At 41.7% G+C, this 16,383-nt stretch overlaps 1 protein-coding gene across 4 annotated transcripts in view; it reads left to right on the forward strand.

The window, feature by feature from the left end:
- The window catches only part of dmd (dystrophin), a 205,817-nt gene that overhangs the window by 77,787 nt on the left and 111,647 nt on the right, over positions 1-16,383 (forward strand). For all 4 annotated transcript variants that reach the window (XR_003798034.1, XM_029256738.1, XM_029256737.1 and 1 more), the window contains exons 6-10: positions 4,586-4,758; positions 5,236-5,354; positions 10,315-10,493; positions 12,783-12,917; positions 14,565-14,753. Coding sequence is in view for 3 of the 4 variants with exons in the window: in XM_029256738.1 (XP_029112571.1) it covers positions 4,586-4,758; positions 5,236-5,354; positions 10,315-10,493; positions 12,783-12,917; positions 14,565-14,753 (795 nt within the window). In the remaining variant the exon portion in view is untranslated. The remainder of the gene's footprint in view (positions 1-4,585; positions 4,759-5,235; positions 5,355-10,314; positions 10,494-12,782; positions 12,918-14,564; positions 14,754-16,383) is intronic.

A 16,383-nucleotide genomic window follows, 5' to 3' on the forward strand; every position in this document is an offset into this window, starting at 1 on the left:
GCTAATAACGTTCAATTTTGATAATACTCAGTGTCATGAGTCAAGGCATGTGCTGTCTAGTTCAAAGTCGTGGTGGTTCAGAGCCTACCTCACAAACGCAGGATGCAAGAATGGAAAGGGTACACCCCAGACAGGGCAGTAGTCCATCGCAGGGTGGCTACACAGTCACAAATGCCTTTCGACTGTATGAGGAAACTGGAGCACGTGGTGGAAACCCATGCGAACATGGAGCATGGAGAGAACATGCAAACTCTGATAAGCCACGAACTTAAGCCTGAACAGCGGAAATGCTAAGAGGCAGCAGCGCTACCCGCTGTGCCACTGTGCTGTCCAATTATGATAATAATGAGTTCCTAATTATTTTTGATGAGGACATAAAACCTAGAGCAATTCTTCCCTTATCTGAGCCTTTACTCTCAGTTCTCTCTAAAATTCTGAAATAGTTTTAGAATTAAACTTTAGTGTAATGTTAGATGTGTCATCAGAATGTGATTGTGCAGATTTTTCGAGACTTACTTTATGCGTAGAAAGTTTAACTTATTGCCCCATAAAGCATATTACATAAAAAATCCTGCATAGAAAAATCTACTGAGATAGTCATTTTCAGAAATAAATATCTTGGAAGCTTAGAGTGCATTAAAAGGAAAGCAGTGAGAAAAAGTGGTGAACAGCTCAGTCAGTTAATACGATGACTATCCACGGGCCTATTGATTGAATCCCAGAAGAAACAAAGAAATAATTGCTTGGTACAGTAGCGCCCTCACACACTTACTGAAGAATTCAGGATTCTAATAAACATGTTAAGACATGTAATATCAGAATTCTTTCTGCTACATAGCTAAAGATATTTAAAATTCACCAGACCCAATGAAGAACATAGAGTTAAGCAGGATTGTGTAGAATTACATATTTACCTGGGTGGCATGGTGGCACAGTAAGTAGTGCTGCTGTCTCACAGTACCTCGGTGCTGCAAGAGAATGTGGGTTCGATCCCTGCTCAGTCTGTGTGGAGTTTATGTGTTTTCTCTGTGTGGGTTTCCTCCCACAGTCCAAAGACATGCTGTTTAGGTTCCCCCGTAGTATGTGGGTGACACAGAGAGTGTGTGTATGTTCCACTTATGTAGGAATGAGTGACCCAGTGTAAGTAGTGTATCTAGCAGTGTAAGTCACCATGGTGAGTAAGGTGTGTGGGCTGGTAACACTACATAGTGTTCATTGAAAGTCACTTTGGAGAAAAGCATCTACTAAGCAAATAAATGTAGGTGTACTTACAAGTAACAGGTGAACTGTGTGTGGTTAGAGGCAGGCAGCACATTATCTATTAGTACCAGGTGAATGAGGCTATTTTAACTTGTTGAACATTTGTATTTAAACAACCAAAGATTCTGATTTTCTAATACAACATTGTCTTGTATCTTTGAAGTCCAGAGTTTTTATGGGGGATGTGCAATGTGTTGTAATAGTATCAAGTAAGTATTATCAATAATTTATTGATCTTCATTATTTAATATTTTATTGAATAATCTCATGCTTAGAAGCCTAATTTTGATAACTAGAGTCTTTAATAAGTTATGACTTGTTTTGAGCATCAGGTTGCCTTCCTATCAAATATTAACTGTTGATTGAACATATACTGTAATAAGAGAACCTCCATCATCAGCACAGTATCGGTGATTAATGATTCATAAGAAGTTTCATTAATAGCAAAAAACTCATGACTCATCTCTTTACTTTCTTTATGATCTTTAGGTTTAAACTGAACAATTTTTGTGCTAGTGGGGGGTGTGGTGGTGCAATGGCGCAATTTGTTTGGCTGGGTCCTGCTCTCTGGTGGCTCGGGGGTTCAAGTCCTGCTTAGAGTCCCTTGTGTTGGACTGGCATCCTGTCCGGCGTGTGTCCCCTCCCCATTCAGCCTTGCGCCCTGCATTGCCGGGTTAGGCTCTGGTTCACCGCAGTCCCTGCTTGGGACAAATGGGTTCAGTGTGTATTTTTGTGTGGGGGTGCGGTGGCGCAGTGGGTTGGACCAGGTCCTGCTCTCCAGTAGGTCTGGGGTTCGAGTCCTGCTTGGCGTGCCTTGCGACGGACTGGTGTCCCGTCCTGGGTGTGTCCCCTCCCCCTCCAGCCTTACGCCCTGTGTTGCCGGGTAGGCTCCGGTTCCCCGCGACCCCGTATGGGACAAGCAGTTCAGAAAATGTGTGTGTGTGTGTGTGTGTGTGTATTTTTGTGCTATCTTTACATCCAGTTTGATTCAATTAATTCCTTGGCCTACATATTTGTTTCACACTTAAAGTAAAATATATGATTCTGCTGTTCTGTGATATATGTTCTGCTGAGTCAAATGCTTTCACACAGACCGTAGGTTCACAAAACACAGTGGAGGATAGCTAAGCCTTTGGAGAACTTATGCTCCCTCACTTTTCCCTCAGCGGAACTATGCTCACAATAGTTGGATGACATGGATGGCACTCAAACAGCTGCAGGGGGCAGACTGTGCTGCGAAAGGGCGTCTTCACAGTGTGAGCCCCCCCCGAAGACTCAGAGTCCGCGGCTGTTAAATCCCCTCCCATAATCTCGAGATTAACGAAGTGGCCAGCAAACTGCACGGTGCTCAACACGCATATAAAATCATGTCAACAGCAACAGCTATTTAATAGGCATGTACATTACTTAAAAAAAAAAAAGACAAGTTAATGAGAACCTATCTGTTATAACGTTAAATACTGTCAAAATGTAATTTCCTAAAGATGATCTGTTTGAGGTATTATAGGGTAGCTATTACAGTGAAATTGGTAGGTCAACATGGTTTGTTGAATAACAGATGTCCTAGGATTTACCAGGTTGGCAAACAATATCTTTTTGAAAGAAGAAATGTCCAGTTATGTTTTTAAAATATAAAATATTCTTTCAGTTTCTTTTAAAATGTAACTTTCTTTGTGAATGTTAATTTCCTGACAACCTGGTGGCATGTGCAGGATCCACCCACTGGCAATTTCTGAAGTTATGCTTGAAATTCTGAAAAAAATTGATCTGTCACAGCATCTATGGCTCGTAAATGGTTATTCACGTACTGACGTCATAGTGTGATGGCAGACTTTCAGGGACATTTCCCATATTTCTTCATGGGAAAATATTTTTCACTTGAGGCCATGTTTCTACAGCTGCTGAATTGGCAACTGCTGTTACTCCTTGATATAGTGACATGGACTCTGGTCCTTTGCAGCAGTAGGTGGGAAAGTGGTAAAGGGCACCAACTGTAAGGCTGTCATTTCTAATTCCAGAAGGGACTCTGCTTTCGTATTCCTAAGCAAGGTGCTTAACCCAGATTTTTAGGAACTAGTCAGTTCTTTAACTGGCAAAGTTGTTTTGGATAAAAGCTTAACATGATTTAACATAACAATAATAAAGGTGTTCAAATCAAACTGTTCTCTGGTCCTTTGGTCTGTGGGCTTGTCCTTCCCTCTCCTACTCAAGGCTTCTCTTGATCGTTGAAAGATTTCCTTGCTTGACTACTAAGAGTGCTCTGGGGTCCCCATGTTGTGTGACTGGAATTGATGTGATTTAGTTACATTTACCTGCAGTAACTGACTGTTTCCTTCCTTTTGTTTCTTGGTTTTTTTAGGTAATTTTTCCATCTGACCCTATGATTAGTTTAATCGGATTGAATTTATTTGAATTCTTTGCGTCTCCATTGCCAATGTTGTTATCAAGTAATATCAACCAAGTAACAGAAGATTTAGCAATATTATAAATATAGTATAAACGAAATTAGGAAGACATTTACAGAATGGCGCAAAAGAAATTAATACTACACAGTTTGAAGGAAGATGTGGAAAAGAGACACATTGTAAGAGAGGCTAGGAATGAAATTTTTAACATCAGAAAAGGACATACAGATCTCTGGAGTGCAAAGGGCAGCTGGGTACTCTATCCCCTCTGGGCACTGTAACTTTATATAGGCAAAAACAAGTGTGCAAGTGTTATGTGAAAAATTAATGGTTTCTGAATTTTAAATGTTCACATTGATACATTCAGTGATGAACACTTTTAAGAGCAAAGTCTGGTGCATCTCATACATCTTGGAATTTCTGTTCTAACAGGGTGGAAATGCTCTATCTAGATTTTGATGTACTCTTTGTATTTCCAGGAAAACACTGAATACTATACCCACTTAAGCCATTTCCCTTTTTTGAAGTATATCTGAGGGCTTTATCATAGGCCTTGATCCTATTCAGTTGGCAATGTTGAGCTTTGTATCCAGATAATAATGAAGGTTCCATCATGTTTGAGGTGCATCTTTGTCAATCAAACATTCTGTTTCCATTCCCAGGGTTTATTTCTGCAATACTGCTTAGCCATAGCATTCTAACTGAAATCCTCTGTTTTATTCTATCATGTCTTATGTGCATTCTGTGAACTTTGTTCCCCCCGCTTTTCAAAAAGAAAAGGATTGAATGGTGATATAAGCCTTCTTGCAAGGGTGTGTAATAATGCCTCTGTGCCTCAGAAATTTTCAGAATTTCAAAGTTGTATAACTTTTGTATTTGTGTGTGTGTGTTTGTGTCTGTGTGTGCGTATCACTCCCCAGGTAAAGGATGTGATGAAAGATGTGATGGCTGACCTACAGCAAACCAACAGTGAAAAGATTCTGCTGAGCTGGGTGCGTCAGTCCTCTCGGGACTACCCGCGGGTCAATGTGGTCAATTTCTCCAGTAGCTGGTCTGATGGGCTGGCCTTCAATGCCCTCATCCACAGCCACAGGTGAGAATTCGCAGGCCACTGGCACAGGGCACACACCTTGACATACTTTCTAATACTACTTTGGCAGCCTTTGCACCACAAGAACTCTTGCTATTGCTGTCTTATAATGCTGTACTGCTCACCACCCTCTCAGTTATCACCCTTCCCTGCTCTGAATGGACCACTCATACTGAGTGGCAGCAAGGTATAATACGACTCTTCTGTATAATACACTGCTGTAGTTTTGAGTTTTCTTAATTCTTGGCTGTACAGTTTTGCTCCTCAGTTTAGGATTTTAATTCTTGAAACAGCGCTTTGCTCCTCATTGCATGAGTGTACTTCATGCTTTAATGAGATGTTTCAGATGGGGCTAGTTTATATTTTGTTAGTAGGTTAGGTGAGATTAAAGCATATATTAATGGGCAGTATGCTGCAAATGCAGCCTGCCTCTTTTAAAGGGAGGTATGATGAGATTAAACAACACTTGGTCTCCCCCAGGCCGGAATTGTTTGAGTGGAGTGATGTGGAACAGCAACAGACATCCATCGAGAGGCTGGACCACGCCTTCAGCGTTGCCAAGAACCACCTGGGCATAGAGAAACTGCTGGACCCTGAGGGTAAGAGAGTGCTTGGGCATGCTTGATAGAGTCTGAGGCAAGTTCGGCCTAAACTACAGCGAACTAACATGGTGTCCCTGCCATGCCACATTGCAGCTTCGCTTCAAGAAAAGCCAAATAGTAGTTTAAAAGGCTTCAGCGATGCAAATGTGCGGCCTCCTTCCACCAGGAAAAAAAAGCCAAGCCAAGTTGTAATTTTGGAATCCGACTTTAGTCAGTGGAAAGGTGAAAAGGAAGACAGAGCAGAGGACAAATTTTGTAGTGAGAATTACAGTGATCGGGCTCTGTGTGTGAACTAAAAGACTGGCAGTTGCCTACTTCCTCTCTCCATATGGCTGGTGTCCATGATGTAGCTCAGACTTCTGACATACTGCTTGATTCAGACTTCTGAGAGCCCTCCTCTTTAAGCGTGAAGGTCAGTACCCTACGTGGTATCCCATCTGCTCAGAATCACAGAGTTGAGACAGTTGTATTAGCGCACAGTTTATGCGTTTGCCTGACAGAGCCTTAAGGGCCAAAATGGAGACGAGTGCGTTTGGTTAGGATTTTTTTATAGTGCCTTTCTTTGTCATACTAGATGTTCCTTGTCTCGCTGACATCATTGTCATCCATTCCATTAGCACCGCAACAATGGCAGATGCGTGTTTCATATGAACCATTGTGAGTGCCCTCTGCTCTTCTCCATCATTTGAGCTTTCTGGGTGCCTCTTCTTTTGTCATGCTCTTAAGGAGGAAAGAGTGGACGTTGTACAATAGCAGCCGTTTCGCAGGGAAGAAAGTACTGCTCTCAGAAGGAGCTTCTTGTCCCATACAAGCCTCCAGGATTGCTTTGTTTGCTGTGGCTCGGCTTTTGTTACACACAACAATAGCTTAAAGTTAATCTTGTGGCTAAGCCTTTTGTAAGTGAGCTCTATAATTATGGGATAATCTACCTTGGAATCTCCTTTTGTCTATAAATCAGGCAAAATTTCAATTTTTTTGGCGAGATTAAGACCTTCTTTGTAAAAGTATTTTATGTGGTATAAGCTAATGGTGCCACGGTGGCAAAGTGGGTAGCCCTGCTGCCTCACAGCACCTGGATGGTGTGAGAGAACATGGGTTTGAGCCCTGTTCAGTCTGTGTGGAGTTTGTATGTTCTCCCTGTGTGGTGTTTCCTCCCACAGTCCAATGAAGTGCAGTTCAGGTCAATTGATGAGTGTCAGTGGGTGAGCCACTGTGTCTGTGTATGTGGCTTCCATGTAACATACGAATAACACGTAACATACGGATAACGAATGATGTTACTCTTGTTTCGTCCAGGGTGTACCCCTTCTCAGCCTTGCATCCAATGATTCTAGGATAGATTCTGGATCACTGTGTTCCAGATCAGGACAAAGCAGTTATTGTAATTGGATGAATGGTGTAAGCTAATTGAAGGTAAAACAGACTTGGTCTTAACTGGTGAAGACTGCCATGTCAGATTGTGACCTACCTAACTTCAGACTTGTGGAAATAGTCTGTATAAAACAGTGTATTTTGGTGAAGGCTGGACCTGTCTTGGTTTTTTCCTTGTATTATGAGAACCACTTTGTGTTTACATGGTGTGGTTTCTATGTGCAACACTATACGTTAAGTGGGAAGCCACTGCCGCCTCTGGGTTCTACTCCTGCAAGCTGCTGGATGTAGATGTAAAATACCTCATGATTCACTGCAGTTCACACGTTCTCGTCCAGTACTAAGACACAAGAGCAGCACAGCGATAAGAGCCATGGCGATCACTGGGACACGCCAGAGTTATATTGAAAACAGTCAGACCCACCACTGATCTACAGCACGGTCATGGTGAAAAGTAATGGATAACGAATGATGTTACTCTGCAGAACAGGCTGAATCAGCGGAGACAGGGCTGCAAACTAAATCTGTGGGAAGTGCACATCATTTATTTCACAGGCCAGTGTCAGGACTTACACTGGAATATAGGGGAGGTATTTACTGGAGTCAGATACTGCCAAGTGCAGCCCTCTCCATTTACTCAGCTACTGTCCATTATTCTGCTCTCTATTTACCCCCCTACCATCCATTACTCTGGCCTCCATTTACCTTCCTGCTATCCATTACTCTGCTCCCTATTTACCCCTCTGCCATTCATTGCTATGCTCAGTGGAACTATGTAGAGATCTGCATTAAAGATGCATTGGAGATAGTGCCGATGAAGCTGTAGAGTCAGGCTCTGGGAATATAGCTGTAGCATTTGTATTGTATGGAGAATTGTGCTGTAATGAGTGTCGATATGGTTCTAGTGTCAGAAAGGACAGAAAACATGATTTGTGTCGCACAACGATAATCGGAGTGAGAAGCCGTAGAGTTTTGATAAAGATTTTGAGTGGAAAAAGTAGTCTGAGCCACTGTAAATGATGCTGTAACTGGAAACGGTGAGATAAGATTAGTGTATCTGTAAGTGTGAATTAAGGGGCTGTGTGTATTTGCCATAGGTGTAATGGGGTGGGGGCAATATTTATCTAAACTTAAATGAGTACTTTTGTCAGTTATGTTCTTTTGGTCCCTCCATACCTGACAAGTTGTTATGCCACAGGTATTTGCACATGGAGATTTACTTCCATAGAGTACATATTGTGTAGAATATATAGAATGTATTTTACATTTACTCATTTAGCAGGCACTTTTCTCCAAAGCACCGTACATCTCACAGAAACAAAAACAATCAGTGAATTACATTACCAGAAAGAGAGATTTAGATGCAGATGTGTGATTCTGAAGAACAGTCAAACATCACATTCCACCATATGAACTAGTATACATCACATGAGAATATATTTTTCTTGTTTTATACTGTAAGTATTCTTTTGGCTAATTGAAATATAGAAAGAACTGGACCTTTTTCGGGTCTGAAAAATTTGTTTACTGAGCCTTACTTACAGGAGCAGTTGATTTATCCCAATTATGACTTATAATCGGTTGAATCATGGAAAATAACTGAAAACGGCAGTCTCTAGGCATTGCTGAAATTGAGACTTGGATCAAAGCTATTGCATTTCAACCTGCACCGCACGTTTCGATCTGAAGTGTGCGTGTCAATGTGTGCCTGCGGTTGTATCCCGCGACACAGCCGGTGGAAAACACAATAGTGGAAGGAGTGGGGATGGAGGTGTAACACGTAAAGCTGCTGTTTGGGGGCCAGCAGTGGCAGGGCCGCAGTGTGCTGGAGGCAGCGGGAAGAGGCTTCCATGACACCAGGGTGCTGTAATGTTGTGACGCGAGAGTTGAGCTGCGGAAAGGAAGAGCAAAGTAATTATTTGCTCGATTGGCCACAAAGCAAGTAACTGGTTTGCATGAATGTGCAGGAACTACCATTACACCCAGGACAGTCACTTCAGCACAGTGACTCGCCCAGTTAAAGTGGCAGCTCAGTTGCATGTATTATTTGGAAACACCAGACAAATATGGAAGGCATTGAAAATGGATATTTTAATGGCAGCGTGTGGACTATACCTGGGACAGCAGGTAGCGCAGTGGTTAGAGTTGCCTCCTTCAGTTCAGTTCAACTCAATTAAATTCAATTTTATAGAGCTCTCCTCTCTCACAGTGACACAGAGTGCCGAACAAAGGCATAAGACAAATAAACAAATTAACCAGTTGACTATGTACTAGAGTAATACATTATCCATGTAGTTATTAAGCTGTAAGTAGGTCTACTGGCCATGGAGAAAAGGAACAAAAAAGCTCCCAACTGAAACTCAATGGAGAGAAGAAACCTCTTGGGGTCCAAGTGCCAGTGGCTGCCCACCCTCTTGGGCATTCTAGATTAAAAAAGACATTTAAGTCAATTTACAAGTAATAGTAACATTGTAGCTTGAAGGACACAGGCAAGAATCCCAACTCCTGCTGTGGCACTCCTAAGCAAGCCACTTACCCTAAATTGCTCCATTGGAAAATTTGCCTAGCTGTATAAATGAGCAAATTATTTTAGGTAGCTTTACACTATTAGTTGCTTTGGAGAAAAGCACCCGCTGAATACATGTAATACCAGATCAAATTTTCAAAAATGCATTCCAGTATTTCACATGGCATTGCAGAAGACTAAATGGTGTAATTGGAGTACAGTGGCAACCGTTATGAGTGTTACACAATGCTTTCCGTAACAGTGGGAATAACCTGGGCTGTTAGTGTAGCAGAGAGCTGCTACTGTGGCTTGTGTATTAAATGTAGCTTTGAGAAGAACACAGCTTCAGGTCCTCCTTCCTGAAGACAAAGCAAAACAAATCTTGGCAGTGTGTTGCAGCATCCCTGAGCAACACTAAGATCCTTCCTTTAACAAGGGAGGAGGTACAGTAATGTTGAGTCCTTTGCTCATTTGTGTGTGTGTGTGTGTGTGTGTGTGTGTGTGTGTGTGTGTGTGTGTGTGTGTGTGTGCGCACGTGCATGTTCCTTTTGTGTGTATGTCAAATTTTTTATTTTTTTTGGGGGGGTATGAAAGAGAAGTGAAGCAGTGCAAATTGAGGGAGTGTACGCGGCTATTTGTGCGTGGCCCTTCGTGCGATTCTGTTTGCGTGTGAGGGAGGGAGCAGAGATGCAGAAGTGTTCAGAGTCTCATCAGAACTAATGATGAATAAAATGCTTCCTGTCTCTGTGGGTTATTATGGTTCTTGATGTGCCAGAAAGGAGCAATAAAGGGGGAGTTAAAAATAGCGCACAGAGCAACATGACCACCCTACTGATAGGCTCGCTTGCACTCTTCCTTTCTTCTTCTGGTGCCCTGTCTTCTGAACACATACGTACATGAACTCTTCAGCATCAGAGTGTTTTGCTGGCATGGCACAAATTATATTTTGTAAACCATGCAAAATTACACAGTTAATCACAAAATGTAGTAACGTGAAGCTTGCCCTCACTGGTCCTTTTTGAATGTTGCCAGTTGTCCTAATTAGGAAACAGTTAATAAAACAGTTTGCCTTTGTCTTAGATGTGGCCATAGCCCACCCAGATAAGAAGTCCATCCTCATGTACGTCACCTCGCTCTTCCAAGTCCTGCCACACGGTGTCACTATGGAGGCCATCCAAGAGGTGGAGTTGTTGCCTTCAGGCCCGGTGGTTTTGGAGGAGCACGTCCACATGCAGAGCAAGCAGCGCTTCTCCCAACAGGTCAGTCGCCTGATGCAAGTACTGATTCCAGACGAACACAGCGTCATAAACACGGATCTTTGATATAAGGCGTTAAAATAAAGCTGCAAACACACAGACATCCAAAAGACACCACATGGCTATCGCAGTACAGTCATCACAGCAGCATTGTGATTCCTCTGTCATCTCACTGCAATCATCTGTCCACACGCATGGCTGAAAAATGTGGCTGCCCCACCTCTGGATCACATGGCATTTTGGCAATGTTGCCATGGTAATGTTGTGGCTATGCAGTGCATGTTTGTACATACCTCTCCAAGCACTGCCATGATCTTGCTTTGCATTGCTGCTCCCAGGTTTCCTTTACAATAGATTACTGCAGGAAGCCCCCTGACTGGGATGGCATTACCTGTTCTGTCTCATTACTGAAGTTTTTTCCTCCCTGTTTTCACCCCAATTTACTCATTGCCAATTATCTCTTAACCTTGGCTGTCCACTTTGCCACCTCCCATTCCCTCGAGGGCACAGTATGTGCACTCAGGTCGATAAACACGCCTGTCAGCCCGTGGCCATTTGTCACACAGTGAACTAGACTCAGACCTCCTGTCACGGCAGGAAACCAGCAACTTGCAGAAGTCCAGCTTGTCCCTAGGGGGCACTTGTGTAGCAGTCAGCTGAGATCACCTGGCACATTCAGGCCCTGCTGCCTACAGATGACTGAACTCACTCATGCTATACAACTGCAGAACTCCCAGCAGATGGCATTGATCAGACTCCAACCTTAGTTTGAGGTGTGCGACTCAACCTCTCCTTGGGAAAAGAACAATTACTGGCAGAGCCACTCAGAATGCCAGCCCACGGGTTTCTTTCCATGCTGCAGGCTCCGGGACACGGTGTGCGAGAGAGCAGGCACAGCTGGTGAAGCAGCACATCTCCCACTGCAGCACATTTCTAACTGTGGTTCCTCAGATGCCCAGTATATTTGAAGGAGGCACTTATCAACCAAGATAGCCAGTTTAAACCCTTCCTCCTTTGGGGAAATGGGTTCAGTTTTGTTAGACTGCTATGGAAGCCCTTGACACAACCAGCAAATGACATAAATCATAATTAAATTAAAGTCTTAACTATGGGGCTTAACCTATGTTCTGGAACAGCGCAGCTCTGCAATTCTAGAGAATCCTATAATGGTTAATTAATTATTCAAATGTTTAGTCATGATTAAAGAGACCCTAATAAAGATAAAAGAGAATATGAGAAAATAATTAATCTCAAATTCTTATTCTCTTCTTTCACTTTTATCTCTTGTTTTTTTAATAACCAATTTTTATTGTTGGTAGACTGCACACTTAGATGTTATAATACTGGCAGAATGAGGGCTGAATAGTAGATTTTACGGGGAAACTATGGACTAGGTGTACACTGGCTTGTAATATTGCGCTCGTAGTTTTAGGCCTTGTGTTATGAAGTCATTATATTAAAATACTGAAAATGTTACCGGACTGTAGGTCACATGGTGGTTCAGTACTGTGGTACCAGTACACAGCTGGTAGACAACAGCAGAGTCGGTCAACGAACTGTTAAGGTACAATAGATAAATAAAGGTGATAAACTAGGTTGGTCCATAGACTGCAGACTAGAAGATGTTATGCATTTGGAAGGGTGTTGTTTAGATTATAGTGCACAGTTGGCTGGTGACAGTGGATGATGCTACTTTACTAGTCTTTAGATTTCATAGTGGTACATTGCTGGTGGTCCGCAGACTGTGTGGCGTTACATGGCTGGTGGTGCGTTGATTGGCAGGTTTTATATTGTTGGTGAACTATAGACTGGATGCCTTAGCAAGGTTTTATGATGTACAATGGATGACGTTACAGGGGTTGGAGGACTATTGGATGCATGGTGCTACATTGTGGCTGGGCTGTAGAATGTATGATTTTAGAGGTTTACAAGATGGAATAATGGTTGAAGTTATGTGGTTGGTACATATATCGGCTGGATGATGGTACATGGTTGGTTTACTTTTACCTGAATGATGGTGTGTGGTAACTGTTAGACTAAAAGTAGGAATGTCCAAAAGACATTCTCGACTTGATGACAACACCGCAAGAATGAGTTTGGGTCCTAGAATCATAGCTGTATGCCATCTATTAGATAAAAGGGAAAAAACCCTGCTTTTCTCTACTGGACTCAAAGTGGGCCAGTGTTTTTGGATTCATAGTGCTACTCTGTCTGATGCATTTCCCTCAGACTTTTCCTCACTCCGCCCACGAATCTTTCCTTCCTTTTCTCTTTCTTTTCCTAATCTCTCAGATTACAGTGAGTGTGGCTCAGGGTCGAGTTCGCAGCCCCTCCCCTACTCCTAAACCACGCTACAAAAGCTATGCCTACACTCAAGCAGCTTATGTCAAGTCACCTGAACAAAAGAGGAGACGCTTTACTTCACAGGTCTGTCTCTTTGCTTACTTCCTGCTTCTGGTCACATGAGCTCTTCGATCACTTCCTGTTTCTAACCACATGGCCTCTGTCCTTCATGTTACACTGAACCGCAGTACCAGTGTCCTCAGTGTCCTCGGTGTCCTCTGCCACACTCCTGTCCCTGGGGAAATGTATACAGGTTATGAGGGTGGATACTCAGTGGTAGGAGTGTGCCACTCTGTTTCCTGAGTTCAGTATCCTCGTTGTGAACAATATATGTTAATACATTTTAGAATATTGTGTTTTTAAAACATTTCACTCACATCAACATGTTACGAAGTCGAGGACGTTGTTTTCCTAATACAATGTATGTATGTGGTTTTCAGTGAGGGTTGAGGGCGCACGAAGACTCGGGGCGCTCATTTTTACAATAAGAGTTACATCTCCATGTATGTTCTTCATTGTGGCATAATACCAATGTATTCCTTTAATCAAACATATGCGTTTCAAGGCCTCTTGTCAGTCTTACTCGGTAGTCCTCCATACTGTTTCTGTTCTCACACCAATGACATACTGTAGGTAGTGGAGAGAATTCAACAGAGAGAATTTAATTTTCAAGGTATCTTATGCTTGTAAGAATGCAAAGCTTGCTAACACACCAGCATTTCACAGAAACATGTTTATACATGCACTGCATAATATATTTTCACATACTCCGTGACACACCAGCATGCATCATATAGATTTTTTTCCGCTTTGGATCTAAAAGTGCATGTTAATTTCATCTTTTTTCAACTTTTATTATCTTCATATATATAATTAGAGTTTTGTGTTTTGTTCAGCTGCATGCTATCCAAATTTTTGCTGCTCCATCACAATAATATGCACTGAAAACAACATGTTAGGAAGAAACATACAACCTGACCGTTTTTCCCATAAGTAATAACAAAAACACTATTAATGTGGACTGATGTGATGTAATTAAATGCCTGAAAAGCGTAAAGGCCTATTCAACTGTTCGTGTTCTTGCTGGAGATTCTAAAGATTTTGTTTGTTTTTGTTTTGAATATAATCAGCTACAATTCATATTTATTAAACTTCTTATCTAATCATTACTGCATTTCCATGCTTATTCTCAGTTATTGATTTAATTTTAAATAATACAGTATTTTTCTATGATGCTGTAGATACATTATGGTAGCACAGTGAATCGACTGCAGTCGTAGCAGGAGGCAATTGTACCTTATTTCCATAGAAAACATGTGTACTACTGTACTGTAAAAGATATGTACCAGTACAGTATTTTCTTGAAACATCTTTTATGATCATAAAGTACAAAGAATTTTCCATTCAAATTGTAAAACATACTTGTTTTTTGTAGCTTTCAATTTTGAATTAAAATGCATCAGTGTTTGGGTCTTGTGATGTATCTTGTGGATTTAAAGTTTCTTGTAGTCAGATATGTTCAAATATCTGCAAAACAACATATAGCAGGGACCATCTATATTATTTTATGCACGCTCTGTATGTGTGTAGTGCTATGCAGAGAGATACTGTATGTTCAACGCTGGATGTGGCTTGGATTTTGATATTACAATGAAACTGCATTGCACGTGAGGTTCCTGGATGCTCACTGGTAATGGCCAGTTTGATGACTTTCTCTCTCCCCTTCCCCAGTCCCCTGACAGCCTGGCAGAGGAGTCTGTCAGCAGCCCCATGCCACGGGGAGAACTTCATCTGGACAGGTACCAGGCTGCTCTGGAGGAGGTGCTGACTTGGCTGCTCTCTGCTGAAGACACCTTACAGGCCCAGCCCCCCATCTCTTCCCACGTGGAGGTGGTGAAGGAACAGTTCCACACTCATGAGGTACGAGACAATGGGGCCAGCTGGAAGGAGAGGTGTGGAGGAAGCCACTGGGTGCAGTCGGGTGGAACAGGTGGCATGAAAGCGAACTTAGGGAGCAAGAACAGGTGTTAAGGAGCAGGATTTGTTCTGCCGCAGTGTTTCAGCTGTGATACTATCTTGGTGGAAAAAACTGGAAGGAGAAGGATATGATTTCCAGAAATAGCAAGAACATTTTGGGCGATAACCATCTGAGGTGGAGCAGGGAGTGGTTGGTTGTAAATACGTTATACTGTATATAGAAAGGGATTGAGGTGGTAAGTCTATTTATGGAGAGGGCAAGGAAAATTCTAACATGCTGAAAGGACATAGAGGTGGAAAACTCCTGTTATGAATGATTGGCTTTATATTTTCTTACTGTGATAATCTACAGAAAAGAAAAGCACTATGAAAATGCAATCACAGTTTTTTACTCTCTTTAAATACATACCAGTTTGTTATGTGTCAGTTCCATAATTTAATTTCTTTCTGTTTTAATTCTGTTGCCTCAAAATTAAAGTACCCAAACTGTATGTGAACGCAGATGCTTTATGAGGAAACTTTTTAGTTATAGAATATATAAAGACCAGACGTTATCCATTGTGATGAATTCATCTGATTGTTTGCTTTACGCAGAGATAATGTAGGAGACCTTTGTAAGCTTTTTGAAATTGTACAAGTTTGCACACTATGGTAACTGGGCACCTGATTGTGCTTGCTGGATTGTATTTTTAGATAATTGAGAGTTCCAAATAATTTTGTTGATCACATTTGTTGAAGAACATATAATTATTTCCATAACTCCAGTACTCTTGCTCTGTATATTGTTGGCAGTATAAAAATTAAGAAACCTTGCCTTTATGCAGAAGGCTCTTGCTGTGCCCATTAATACCATGTATTTGTTACACTGTGTGTTGTTTGTAAATATACAAAATGTTAACTGCTGGCATTTTGTACGTGATTAAAAATAACAGATTTTGCATGGGGACTTTGTGGCTGCAGGGCTGCACACTGCTAGCGCAGATGGAACAGACCTTGAATAAGAATATGATGCTGCCTGGAGAAGGACCAAACTTCATACACATGCTTCCCAACAACATGGAAGCAGCTTTTACAAAATGACACCTCTAGTGTGTGAAAACAAAACCTTGAGTGAGCTCTGGAGTCCTTTCTCTTTCCATACTCCCTCTCAGTTCAAGTTTATTCCATTTGGTTTTACTGAAAGCGTACAGATAAGCTTTGGCAATGTGAATAAAACAGATGCATGTTTCAGGCCCACAACGAATTGGAATCACAAGGCGCTACTATATTCATCTGTAAATAACAGCAATTCTTAAAATGAACAAGCACACCTTCTCCAGAAGGGTGCTCCCTAATTTTGTCTGTTTTGTGTTGAAGGCATGCATAGGAGCATTTATAACATTTTCTGCATGTTCCATAACCTTTACGTACCTCACAGAATGTAAGAAATGCTGAAATGTTTTTCACTGAATACAAGACATTTCTGAGTATTTTTTAAACTGATTTTGCTCAAATGAAAAAATTTAGACAATGTTTGTATTTTTGGTTGCTACTCTGTGATTTCAGGCTTGGCGCTTAAACTCTGTCACTGCTT

The sequence above is a fragment of the Scleropages formosus genome, chromosome 12 (assembly GCF_900964775.1).
Source record: "Scleropages formosus chromosome 12, fSclFor1.1, whole genome shotgun sequence".
In the NCBI taxonomy this organism is placed as follows: domain Eukaryota; kingdom Metazoa; phylum Chordata; class Actinopteri; order Osteoglossiformes; family Osteoglossidae; genus Scleropages; species Scleropages formosus.